General features: G+C 38.7%; 2 protein-coding genes across 2 annotated transcripts; one reads left to right on the top strand and one right to left on the bottom strand.

Moving 5' to 3' along the window:
- Positions 1 to 3,286: 3,286 nt before the first annotated feature.
- On the top strand, positions 3,287 to 8,103 carry tlr22 (toll-like receptor 22). The gene is made up of 3 exons (XM_072378540.1): positions 3,287 to 5,779; positions 7,087 to 7,204; positions 7,704 to 8,103. Exons 1-3 carry the CDS (start codon positions 3,334 to 3,336, stop codon positions 7,942 to 7,944), a joined length of 2,805 nt encoding a protein of 934 aa, XP_072234641.1. The 5' UTR covers positions 3,287 to 3,333; the 3' UTR covers positions 7,945 to 8,103.
- A 2,448-nt stretch (positions 8,104 to 10,551) lies between these two features.
- Positions 10,552 to 12,292, bottom strand: ccl20b (chemokine (C-C motif) ligand 20b). The gene is made up of 4 exons (XM_072378322.1): positions 12,113 to 12,292; positions 11,901 to 12,003; positions 11,178 to 11,252; positions 10,552 to 11,088 (listed from the first exon to the last, which is right to left on the bottom strand). Exons 1-4 carry the CDS (start codon positions 12,192 to 12,194, stop codon positions 11,001 to 11,003), a joined length of 348 nt encoding a protein of 115 aa, XP_072234423.1. The 5' UTR covers positions 12,195 to 12,292; the 3' UTR covers positions 10,552 to 11,000.
- Positions 12,293 to 12,554: the final 262 nt, after the last annotated feature.

The raw sequence follows: 12,554 nt of genomic DNA, 5'->3' as shown, positions 1-12,554 counted from the left end.
CATGTTTTAACACGTTTACAGATAAGCGTAATTAAAAACATAAAGTCTCAGCAACTGGAAGAGGAGATGCCTTGAACGGTTGTTACTATTTCACAGTTTCACTGTCGGGAGGTTACATCCGCTCTTCATTCATGGTACGGGGGGTTTACAGCGGGTTACACATTTAATTAAATGTTTAAAAATCGTCACGTGTAACATCTTTCTGTGTAAATATCTTATATTACAATGTGGACACCCACGACTTTTAATCCGGTGCGGCCTATACATATACAAAATGGATTTTATTTTTAGGGTGCAGTTTATTTTCAGGGACGCTCTATAGTCCGGAATTTACGGCAAACTAAACCAAAGACTAACTATCAAACTAACAGAATAACACAAAGATGACAAAAACTAAAACAGAGCACACAAAGAATAAAGCTCAAAGGTAAAAGGCAGTGAATGAACTAAAAGAGCAACAACCCGTAAACTAAAACCAAATGAACAAAACCCACAAACTCTAACAACATTAGGAACTGTTTTTTGTATTAAACACGAAGGTGGTGACAGTAGTTGTTCAGATGAGCTTATGAGAAGAAGAGATTAAAAAAAGACAACATGCATATTTCACATCAGTTTCAGTTCTGTAAAGGCACAGCCCTGTGGGACCTCTGTTCCTCAAACTACTCACCACCTTTCACACTAACCACTTCTCTAATGAGCTCTAATGTGTCTAAAATGCTCAACTTTGCAGTTAAACATCACAAATCTGGTTGTTTCAGTAAAGGTATACACATTTCCCCTGTTGAAACCACCGGGATCAGATAACTATCAACACAATTATTTTCATTGTGGTTCAGAAATATTAAGCTGAGGCTGAGCAGCATCAATAACACATCCCCTCAATTTAAGGGTTTAGTGTATCCATGAGCTTAAAGAAAACATTTTCCCACATTGTGGTGGCAATTTAATTCTCTCAAAGAAAATCACTTAATGTTTATATACTGATGGCTTATCTTATTCTGTGGACACGAAAATTCTTAAATTGTTGTTGTACTCGACTTTTGTTATCAGATACCAGATATATCAACAGTTATGTGACAAAAAAGGTAAACGTTCTTTTCATTTTAAGGTTTTATATATCAGGGGATAATTAACCAGGATAAATACAACCACAGAAAAACATGCACAACAGATTATACATTACATTCTGTAGCTATTCAACAAAAGCCAGACTGCAGAAGTGGTTTTAGTCCAGTTAAAACAACAAAAAAAAGGGAAACAGTTCTCTGATTGGGTAAGAGTGGACATTTTCCAAGCACTGATTCATTGAAAAAAGAATTTTTTTCTGAATGACGCACTTCATTCATGACAAAAAATCTGTTCCGTGAGTTAAGTCATTATTATTATTAGAAATACTAATCGAGTATGCAGTCACTGAAGGAATTACCCCAGCTTTCACTTCGCATCCATCATGTTGAGTCACATGAAGTTTTTTTCAGCTTTATGTGATCTAATTTTCCTGCTCTCGAACTGGGATGATTTTTTTTTTCTTTATTTTGTCAGACTCTCCGAGGTAGCAAGAGTAGCATTAATATTATCTATTCCGTCATTATTAAGTTAAGCCACACTGCATTTTCTGAAGAGCAACAATAGTTCACAGGTTGAGCAGGCGTCCCGTGATCAGAGGCTGCAGTTCCTCCTGGGTTTGAAACCTGACCTGAGACGTTTTTCTGCACATCATCCCCCCACTACCTCCGCCTGCTTTCCTGTCAACTGTCAGATCAAGGCTGCTCACGCCCAAGAAGGAGAATGTCGGAGCAGTTTTATTTGTGTTGAAAGATGTAATTAAGCAGGTTTTCAGTGACACCAAGCACCGTAAAAAGTGGTGTTTTTGAGTTGCAGGTTTCTTTGGGTTAAGCCTTGAGATAAAATTTGACTTAAGATGACTTTGTTGTGATTTGGCGTTATAATAATAAACTGAATTGAAGTGAAAAACCCAATGTGTCATGGATGAATTAATGATTTAAAGTTGTGCCCACCCACTATAAGGCTTATTAAAAAAACAAAGACGGGGCGGTGCTTCACAGGAAGCTGCTGTGGGTTGTATTGAAGGGTATAGACAAATATATAACTAAATGGGCCATAGTTGTTTTGACTGGATTGACCTGATGTGTGAGAGAGTTTTTATTACTGAAAGCTATCCTCATGCTTTATATATCCAAAGTTAAAACACAACACAGCACCTCTAAATATTTATTTATTTTCCATTTATTGATTTATTTTCCTGTTAAACCTGTTAAACCTATTGTTGGGCAGGTTTAACAGCTTCTCAAAATATCACACGTATCCATACATGAAAGAAAAAGTTGCATTCAAGAACTCAGGCCACTGGAGTATGTTTTGTGACACTTCAATGAAAATAAACTGCCATTAGACTTTTTGGGAAAGTAAGGCATAATTATGAAATAACAATTTTTGGTGAATGCAGTTCACTTACTACACTGTTTCCTGTCAGGATGAGCTTTCATTTAAATTAGAAATTGACCTGATTTTCATCCCCAAAACCACTGACACAAGAAGATTGATGAAGTTAAATGTGTTTTTAAAGATGATTGTGTTGATTTCAACTGCTGTGTTAGTGGATTTGTTTTTGAGGAAATGGTTAATTCCACAGCTTTCAGTATGACGCATTATAAAGAGAAGGGAAACATCAGTGTCCAAAAACATCAAACATCAAATTTGTTTTTATCTAATTCAGAAATGTACAAATGCATCAGCTCTTATTCATGATACAGTGGCCCAGAAAGATCACACGCTACAAAAGCCACAACACAACATAAAAAGCTGTGGCATTTGACTTTCAGTGCCAAATCCCACATTCAGAAATGAATAAAAGAAACACCCCAACCCCCAATCTAATTTCACTTCCACGGTGGTTTCATCAAAAGAGGACATGGACATTTTTAGACAAATTGTCTCACACGCGCTTTAAGACGCAGTCCCTCCTCTGATCTAAAAGGACCATCTTATTCAAGCTTTTTTTGCAGCAAGTATACTTGATTAACCTTCTCACCTACTCAGTAAGTGTAAACAGTCTGTTATATGATTTGTTGCCCTATTGATTTCACAACGACGGCATCAAAATATGTGGATGACTTACGATAATGTTATAATCTTACAAATTTAATCAAATCTCCAGGTTCACCGGCTGAAGTTACAATGACTCAGAGGACTACGGGTTGAAAAATTGCAGTTCAGTGTTAGTTGAACTATTCAATTTGTGAAAAAGATTTAAAAATGAGATTGGAAGGCGGCTCAAAACATTTTAAACTTTGCATTATCTTCCTCTTGATGTACGTTGGCATCTTTGTTATTCCTGTTCGAGGGTTTATCCTGAAAAACTGCCGAATCACCAACAATGGAGCCATATGTGTGGGCAATAAACTAACAGCTGTTCCTCGAGATGTTCCTCAAACAGTGGTGACCTTCGATCTATCTGCAAACAGAATCTCAAGAATACAACCATCAGATTTCACAGCTCTAACAGTTCTGAGACGGTTGGACATAAATCGCAACAACATTTCTCACATCGACAGCCGTGCTTTTGCCAGCTTGATTTCCCTGCAGAAGTTAAACCTCAATAACAACAAACTTGTTCATCTGGGAGAGAATGTTTTTGATGGTTTGAGCAGCCTCATTGAGCTCAGAATTGCTAGCAATCACATCAAAGTAGTGGCAGCCACTGCTTTTAAGTCCATGACAAACTTAAAGTTCTTGGATATGTCTTACAACAAACTGCAAAAACTTGCAAAAGTTCGTCTGATATTGCAGCATCTGCCAAAGCTACATGAGGTGGTACTTATAAAAAATGATTTAAACACTTTTCATTCATGGGAACTGACAAACCGCTCACTTGAACTTTCTGCCATTGATTTGTCTCAAAATGCCTTCAAGGACTTCAGGATCACTGGTGATGTTTTTACTAATCTCACACGTTTTAACATTGGTGAGTTCTCAAGTAAAAAACCAATGATTTGGGATGTGCGTAACAGCACTTTCCTCAGTCGAGTGTCCAGCCTCGATATTAGTGGGCTCCCACTGGCTCTTCATGACATGCAGGCATTACTTGGAGCAGTGAACTTGTCTCTAACTTCTCTGAGGATGAACAAAATGACTAAAAACCTGGGCGCTCTCATCAACATGTCCTGCGCCATCCCAACAATGTCCAAACTGCAGTTTCGAAGAAACAAGCTTAACTTTGTCGGCCCCTATTTTTTCAAGCTGTGTGTTAACGTGACTGAGTTGGACTTAACAGACAATCGGATACACTTTATCCACGAGAACGCTTTCAGATCACTCACGAGTTTGAGGATTCTGACTCTGAGTAGAAACAGACTTTCATGTGTCCCATCCGCCACAAGGAACCTACCTTTTCTTTCCAAGCTGGATCTAAGCAGCAACAACATCAGCGTGCTTTATTGTTACGATTTTGACAACCAGACAAAGCTCACACAGCTAAGTCTCTATCAGAATTCAATCCCAGCTCTTGAAGAATGTGTTTTCAAAGATCTGGTACTGTTGCAAGTTCTGAAGTTACAGACCAGCCAAATAGTCAAACTGAAGGGCGCATTCAGAAAACACTTGGGAAACCTTACAAGGCTATATCTAAATGGAAATAAACTAACTGCTATTCAACCGAAGGAATTTGAAGGCTTGAAGTCCCTCCAAAACTTATCATTACATGAAAATCAAATTAAGCAGCTGCATAATAATAGTTTTTTTGGCTTGACAAATCTTTTAGAAATTCAGCTTCAGTCAAATTTGATCAGAGAAGATGACATAAACACCGGTGCTTTTAATGCTCTTACCAACCTAAGAAGACTGGACTTGCGGGACAATCACTTTTCATATAAGAAGGATACAGTTTTGACAAATCCACCGTTTTCTAACCTTTCCCATTTGAGGGAGCTGTCCATACCTGGACAGCATCACAGGTTAAAGTCTCATTTACCCATTAACTTTTTGCAAGGTCTGACAAATCTGACACTGTTCAGTGCCAGGAACATTCATCTAACCTATCTGCACAAAGACACGTTTAACTACACACCTAATCTCGAAACACTTGACCTTAGCGCAAACGAGTTCAGCAATCTCTCTCCGCAACTGTTTTTACCGATTCAAAACCTTAAAAGCCTCTACATATCCAGAACAGTTCTGAAGTTGCTGGATTTCTTTATAGATGCCAACCTGACCAAGTTGCAGTTCTTGCAGGCAAAAAACAATCAATTCTCAGTTATAACTAAAGAAGTAATAAATTCCCTACCAGCTTTAGTTTTTCTGGACTTTCAGGGGAACAGCTTCACCTGTGACTGTGATAACGCCTTTTTCATCAACTGGATGGAAATCAGTGTACAAACACAAGTTGCTTACGGCTATACGTTTAATTGCAGCGAGCCAGCTGATTTTAAAAATAAAAGGTTGTTGGACTTCGACACACGATTGTGCTCAGTGGACACTGGCTTTATCTACTATGCCTCCACCACTTGTATGATCCTCTGTTTGATGGTGGCATCCTTCACCCACCATTTCATGAAGTGGCAGCTGGTTTATGCCTACAACATCTTCTTGGCTTGGCTGTTTGACACAAAGTACAAGAATAAGCAAGCTCCTAATCAGTATGACGCCTTTATCTCCTACAACACCCATGATGAGCCTTGGGTTATCGGCGAGCTCTTACCAAAACTGGAAGGACAGCAGGGCTGGAGGTTGTGTCTGCACCATCGAGACTTTGAACCAGGTAAGTCTGCGTTTACACAAGCTGCCAAACAACAGGCGACCTAAAATAAAAGAGTTCATCACTTTAATCGCCATGGAAATACCATTATTTCTTTTAGATGGACTGTGATTGAATTCATTGGGTGAATTAATCCTACTGATTCCAGTGAAGCCTTTCATTTTTCCTTCTGCAGAGGTTCAAGTTTGTGGTTTTCAGTGAAAACTCATTAGACAGATTTCTAAAACTCTGCTGGCAACAGATATGTTGACTAATTAGACACACATTTGCCAAAACAGGGGGCCTTTTCTTTAATGAAAAAGGTTGATTCCCAGCCCCATGCGTTTATTATGGGCCTCCAGTAGAGCAGCTTGAGTGAAATCCAGACTATCTTCTAGTTTACTACAAACCCCAGTTCCAGTGAAGCTGGGACATTTTGTAAAACATTGTTCACTCACTTTGAATTTGATGCCTGCAACGTGTTCCAAAGAAAAGTGGCTGGGACAGGTGCATGTTTGTTTCTGAAAAGAGCGCCTAAAAAGCTTCAGCAATTAGTGTCCTTACTTCCTAAAAGGTCGCCAGGTGCTGTTTAAAGGAAAGGCGATGTAATACAGTGGTAAACATGCTCCTGTTCCAGCTTTTTTGGATCATGTTGCAGGCATCAAATTCAAAATTAGTGCAAAAAGCAATAAAGTTTATCAGTTTGAACATTAAATATCATGTCTTTGTAGTGTATTCAACTGAATATAGGTTTAAAAGGATTTGCAAATCATTGTATTCCTTTTTTTATGCATTTTACAGAATGTCCCATCTGGGTTTAGTATATAGAGGAGTCATTAATGTGTTGGCACACACAGCTTCTGCTGCATTTCAGATGCTACTTACCGTATTTTGATTTATGTGCCAGATAGCCACAGTATTGTGTTGTATGAACAAGCACTGGTGGGATAGGTAAACCAAATCTGAAGTGAAGGACAGCACAAGTTTGCAGTTTTTGGTTGAAAGCTCATATCTACGTACATTTCTAACTCTCACAATCAAATGATAAACATATCTGTCCCCTGCAAATAAATAAAAAAAAGAAAGAAATTACAGTTTTTAATTAGTTTCAATAATAAAATACATTATAGTGACTCATAAAACCATTACACATGACTACAAATACTAAAGATGTTGCTGAATCTATTTAATTTAATCATCATCATTTGATCATTTAAATGAATTAGCCAAAAATCGGGGGGCAGATTTAGCTCTCTGCTTTACTGAACTGAGGGAATACAAACCTCCAGATCTTTTACTGACTCTTTTCTATTGGCTCTTCTCCTCCCCAGGGAGGGCCATTATAGATAACATCACAGATGCCATCTATGGAAGCAGGAAGACCATCTGTGTTATCAGCCGCAGATACCTCGAGAGTGAATGGTGCTCCAGAGAGGTCCAGACAGCCAGGTAATCTGATGGTTTAAACACGGACAGATTATGGAGCAGGGGGGGCCCTGGGCACAGATATGTTGAGGGCCCCAGGCCTAACAGTAGAAGAGAAGGATACCCAGACTAAAAGTGATTTTTTTCCTATCTTGATTAACTTTTTCTGTCTCTTTGAAGTAATTTTGTGTCTCTTTGTAGTTATTTTGCACGTCTTTGAGGTCATTGCCGTTGGAGATCGTTTCACACTTTACATCACTGTGATGTTTTTATGCGTTTGTGGTCGTGTGATCATTTTGTTGGTTTGTGTCTCTGAAGCTATTTTTACATCTGTAATCACCACTGCATCATTCTGAGATTCTGAGTTAGTTTATTTTCATCTTGCGACATCTGTGAGTTGTTTTGGATCTCTGAGCAGCTGTACTTCAGAGTAATTTTTATTATCTTTCTCCTTTTCCACCTTTTATTGTGTCCTGAACTCTGAATAATTTCAGTCTGGTCTTCTTCCATCTTCCCTCCACAGTTTCCGTCTTTTTGACGAGCATCGGGATGTGTTGATCCTGGTATTTCTGGAGGAGATTCCCACCTACTTGCTGTCTCCTTTCCATCGCATGCGGAAACTGCTGAAGAGGCAAACCTACTTGAGCTGGCCACGAGCCGCAAATCACCCTGAGGTGTTTTGGGAAAAACTGCGGCAGGCTTTACAGAGTGGAGATGATCTTGGTGATTGCAGGTTCACCCTGAATGTGGTGGAGACGGCTTGATGGAAAGGAAATGGGTAAATCACTGCTTTATCCTTGTTCTTTTGGGATGTTCATCTGAAAACATGTTTATTTTCACTGGGAAAATCAGGTAGAGCAAGTTGAACTGTCTCCCTACAGTCAAACAAAGTCAAACCGAGCCTGAATTCAGCTGGAAAGTGACACTACCAGTGTGTTGATGTGTACGGTCCCTTTTTACCGATATGGATGGGTTTCTTTTTTACAAGCAAACAAACAAACGAAAAAGGATTTAAAAAATCATCGAAGCATAAGCATCGACATAAAAGACCATTTTCAGTATTTAGAAAAGCTGCTTGAAACCATTTTGAGGTTAATTGTCAAGCAGCTAAATGTCGATTTGTTCCACGTTTGTTTCTGTGCAACACAAACCACGTCCTCATCAAAATCCAGAGCGCTCCAAGACTCCAACTCACAACAAAAGTCATCTGAAGACAGTCCAATTCAATCAAATTCATTATTATCAAGTTAAAGGAGATGATTTGCCTAATCTTTTGCTCTTTGGCTCCCCCTACAGTTGTGGGATGTAACATGACTGTCATAAATACAAATCTCTGTTTGAGGCCTGCACACACTACCTTTTAATGTTGATGTTAAAGAGGCCACAAAGACGCCATCAAGAGCCTACAAAAATCTAAAGTGACCACAGAGCAAAGCTGTGTGGTGCTGAGCTGGAAACATAATCAATGAATAATAAATAATCCGATGTTTCCGTGATGTGTGCTGTGAAAAAGAGAAAAGAAATGAAAAGGAGAATGAAAAAGCCTGCAGCCTTCTACTTGTTTCACCTCGCCTCTAATGGGAGCTAAATTTAATTTCATATCAGCTAAACAAGCTTTATTATACTCTCTTTTTTACATACGTTGTTGAAAAAATGTCTGTCCTTAAAATCTGACGTAAAACTGAATGTTTAACTGTATACTAGAGTGTTTGAAATGTGTGTTTTTTTATTTCTTTTGATATTTCTTTATATCATTCTCTCCTTCAGAGGCAATTGTTAAAGTTATTATTGTTATCAGACTTATTAATGACTGTGATGTGCCACCTTGTTTTATCTACAGTTCTACCATGTACAACCCTATTTGAACCCCTGCTTGGCTGTAATCTCTGTAAATAATGCTTTTCTTTATTCTTTTTCGAGTGACTTTGAATTTTTTCCCCTGTTGTGTAGCTTTACTGTTTGTCTAAAGTACTCATGAAATAGCCAGCAGAGTGCTAGTTTCTGCCACATGTTTGTGAAGCCAGGGGGCGCCACCTTCACAAAAAGCCAAGTCTGCTGTGACTGGTCCCCTCAAACAGCAGCTCTGCTGACATGTGAAATTCAGAAAAGCATTTAGTTGGACCTAAATAAGCCTACAGTCTAAGTGCAAGGTAAATCATAAGCAATCTATCATTACATCTGATGTAATAATGTCTGGAATACCTAGAAGACAGCTTTTCTTTGTCTTTGTTGCTGAATTTTACATCATGAGGACTTCAATCCCTCAGAATATGCAGCTATGTTTTGTTTAAACCCACAAAGGATCAGTTCAAATTTACTAAGAGGTCCAAATGGACACAGATATAGAAGCTTGGAGCAGCGCTGCATTAAAAGTGTCAGTCATAACGCAAAGGATAGTTTGGTTTCTTTAATCTGGGTTTGTGTGAGGCTCTTATCTATCGGTTATATTTAAAGAAGATCAGTGTCCATTCGCCTCCTGTTTGGAGAAGAAATGAGCAAAACAACAACAAACCTACAAACTGAGGCAGCAGTCATTACAGACTGGTATGAAATGCTTATTTTAAAGAATGTTTGCTTTCTCTTTGCCAGACCACGCGCAGCCCTGTAACAAATGCCTCTTGGCCCAGAGGTATTTCAATTTCGTTGCCTCGGTATGATTCCTTATTGACTCGATGTGTTGTGCTCGTTTATCAAACTTAGTTCTAGGCTGTTCCCAAACAGTGGTTTAAAAGTGATTTATTGTCTAATAATAAATCATGGTACCTCCTCATCTCTTTATTCAATGCTTCATCATGTTAAAACAGTGCATATATTAGTAATACTGTGACATTATAAATCAAATTCTTCAAATACATTGTGTGATTAGGGATCAGTATCAGCATCGGTCGGATTTGAGCACCTTCTGGGGCAAATGTTGTTGGAAGAGCGACATTCGGGTGGGCTTTATCTGCCTCAGCTGCGACTGTATAAAAGGAAATGTGTGGATAAAGTACCATGCTGAGCTCCTGGGTCAGGCCCCTGCCCTCTTCAGACCAGGGAGTTTCCCATCATTCTATGAGCTGACTAAAGAATAATTACCTCTGTGGTTAAAGTGAATGTAAACCAATACCTCGTTCTGTTGTTCTAATACAAATACATTTTTATATGTACACGAATGTATCTCATTAGCAAGATGTCTCTTGTCTGGACTGTGGGCTAAAGCTCGGCAGGACAATGTGGGAATGGAGAAAGTTTAGTGAGTAAAGTGAGATTAATAAAGGTCACTTTTAACTAGGTGGCACAGGAAATTATTACTTTAACTTCAGTGAAGCTTTACAGGAGATCTCTTAACAGTGATGGGCGTATAAAGGACATATAAAACACAAGCTTGAAAGGATTAGGAAGGATAAAGGTTTATTCATATTGCTCATTATCAGTTTCAGTTTGGGGTCGACACACTGTGACAGATATTCACTATTTAATACATTATATTATATTTAATATTTTACTTTTGCACAATGTGTAACCAGTTTATAAAAAGAATAAAGGCTTTTAAAAATATCTATATCTATTCTGGAGAACCAAAACGTTTCATATTTCCACTCTGAGGAAAACATGTCAGAGCTATTAAACATCAACATAAATAAGAGTTTTAGAAAAACAGTGTTTTCATTTCTCGTTTGATTTCTTTTAGCATAGCTTATTGCGTATTAAGAATACTACACATCCCTGTTTATAAAACAGAACAGATAAAAGAAAAAGATGTACACAAATCCCTCGCTGCACTCGTTACAGTTTCTTGGAAAGTGAAAAGCCGATTGGGAGGTTTTTCTCTGCCGGGTTAGGCGTTCGTCTGCTGCTGCAGAGCAGGTGTGACGGAGGCTTCAGAAGCTTTCTTCATCAGGACCTGAGCGGCCACCCTCCTCTCGCTGCAAACAACATCCAAAATTTGATTCAGTGAGCAGCTGAGGGTAATAAACTAACAATAAGACACGAGGGGATTGTTTCTTGTACTCACTCCACACACTTCATCCCTCTCTGGGTCCACTTCACTGAAGGGTCGGCGCACACAAACCTGCCTGGAATGTGGAAGCTGTAAAACAGACAGATAACAACGGTCACATGATTGCTTTAGTTTTCTCACTCCTGCGAGTCTCTGGCGCATGATTAAACCAGCTTCAGTCGGAACTGTGGAAGCTCAAACAAAAGCTCAGCTGCATACCTTACATGCACACACACCTTTCATCTGTTCGTAAATGATTTACAGAGTGTTCATGAAAGAACACAGAGCAGCAGGTTAAGCAAGAGGCTCGTCAAAAAACTGTGGAAATGCTGTCATTACCTCTTGTTATCGTTTCCTGTCCTGTGGGTGGTCAAATTATCTTTGAATCTTATTCTTTTTTGTCCAGTAATTAATTTTGATATACAACTGTAACTCATTCTCTTCAAGCAAAACTGCAGCATTTATTCATTTGGTTAATTAAACTGTCAAAAAAATGACATTTTATAAATCCAGATGTTTTCCATCTGTGAGAATTTTGTCTTAAATGACAGTCTATTGCACTTTTTTGGTTAACTTTTTTTTTTTTGTCCCAGAGTATCTTAAATTTTACCTTTATTTTATGTCAAAGAGCAAAATAATCTGATTGCACAAACATTACAGTAAATTGTTAGTAGCCAATATTATAAGATTGTCTACCTTAATTTAAGTGCTCTAATCTGCAATTAACTGTTAACTCACATAATGGCATTGATGTCACAGGAGCCGGTTATGGTCTGGATGCTGTAGCCCAAAAGTCGTTTGCAGGGTTGTGGACGCCTGGTGTATCTCATGCAGCAGCTCGCTGTAAACACAAAAGCCAAGTATAAGAAATCTTTGTATACAACCTTTTTAAAGCCACATGAATAGATTTTTACAGGACGTTCACAGAGATTATGAACAAATGGACTCACCTGAGTCTGTGCTGCTGATGAAGCTGGAGAGGATAACCAGGGAGCACAGAGCTACCACAACACACGCTTTGCTGGTTGACATTCTTTCTGGGGCGGTGCTCTTGCTTTGCTGTAGTGTGAAGCTTAAGAGGTGTAACACATCTGAAGGAATCCTGGAAGAGTGTCAGACACACCACATATGGCTCCTCCTTAAATACGATGTCTGTGGGACTTCCCAGAGCAGCAAGATGAAGTTGTGGCATGTGCTATTGTTAATATAAAACCAGGAAATGGTTCAAAGTTCGCCTGACAGCTTTCGAGTGTAAAAAACTTTTCGGCTGCATCCACTGCTGATGAATGGATGAATAAACGTGCATTTATCAACCACCAAAACTGTTTCATAAGAGCAAAAGCATTTCATTGCTTACAGTTTTAGAATTTTAGCTACTTTGATGCTATTTAT

This window comes from Leuresthes tenuis, unplaced genomic scaffold (genome assembly GCF_036924035.1).
Source record: "Leuresthes tenuis unplaced genomic scaffold, fLeuTen1.0.hap1 SCAF_24, whole genome shotgun sequence".
NCBI lineage: Eukaryota > Metazoa > Chordata > Actinopteri > Atheriniformes > Atherinopsidae > Leuresthes > Leuresthes tenuis.
This window is presented reverse-complemented; position numbering and strand designations above follow the sequence as displayed.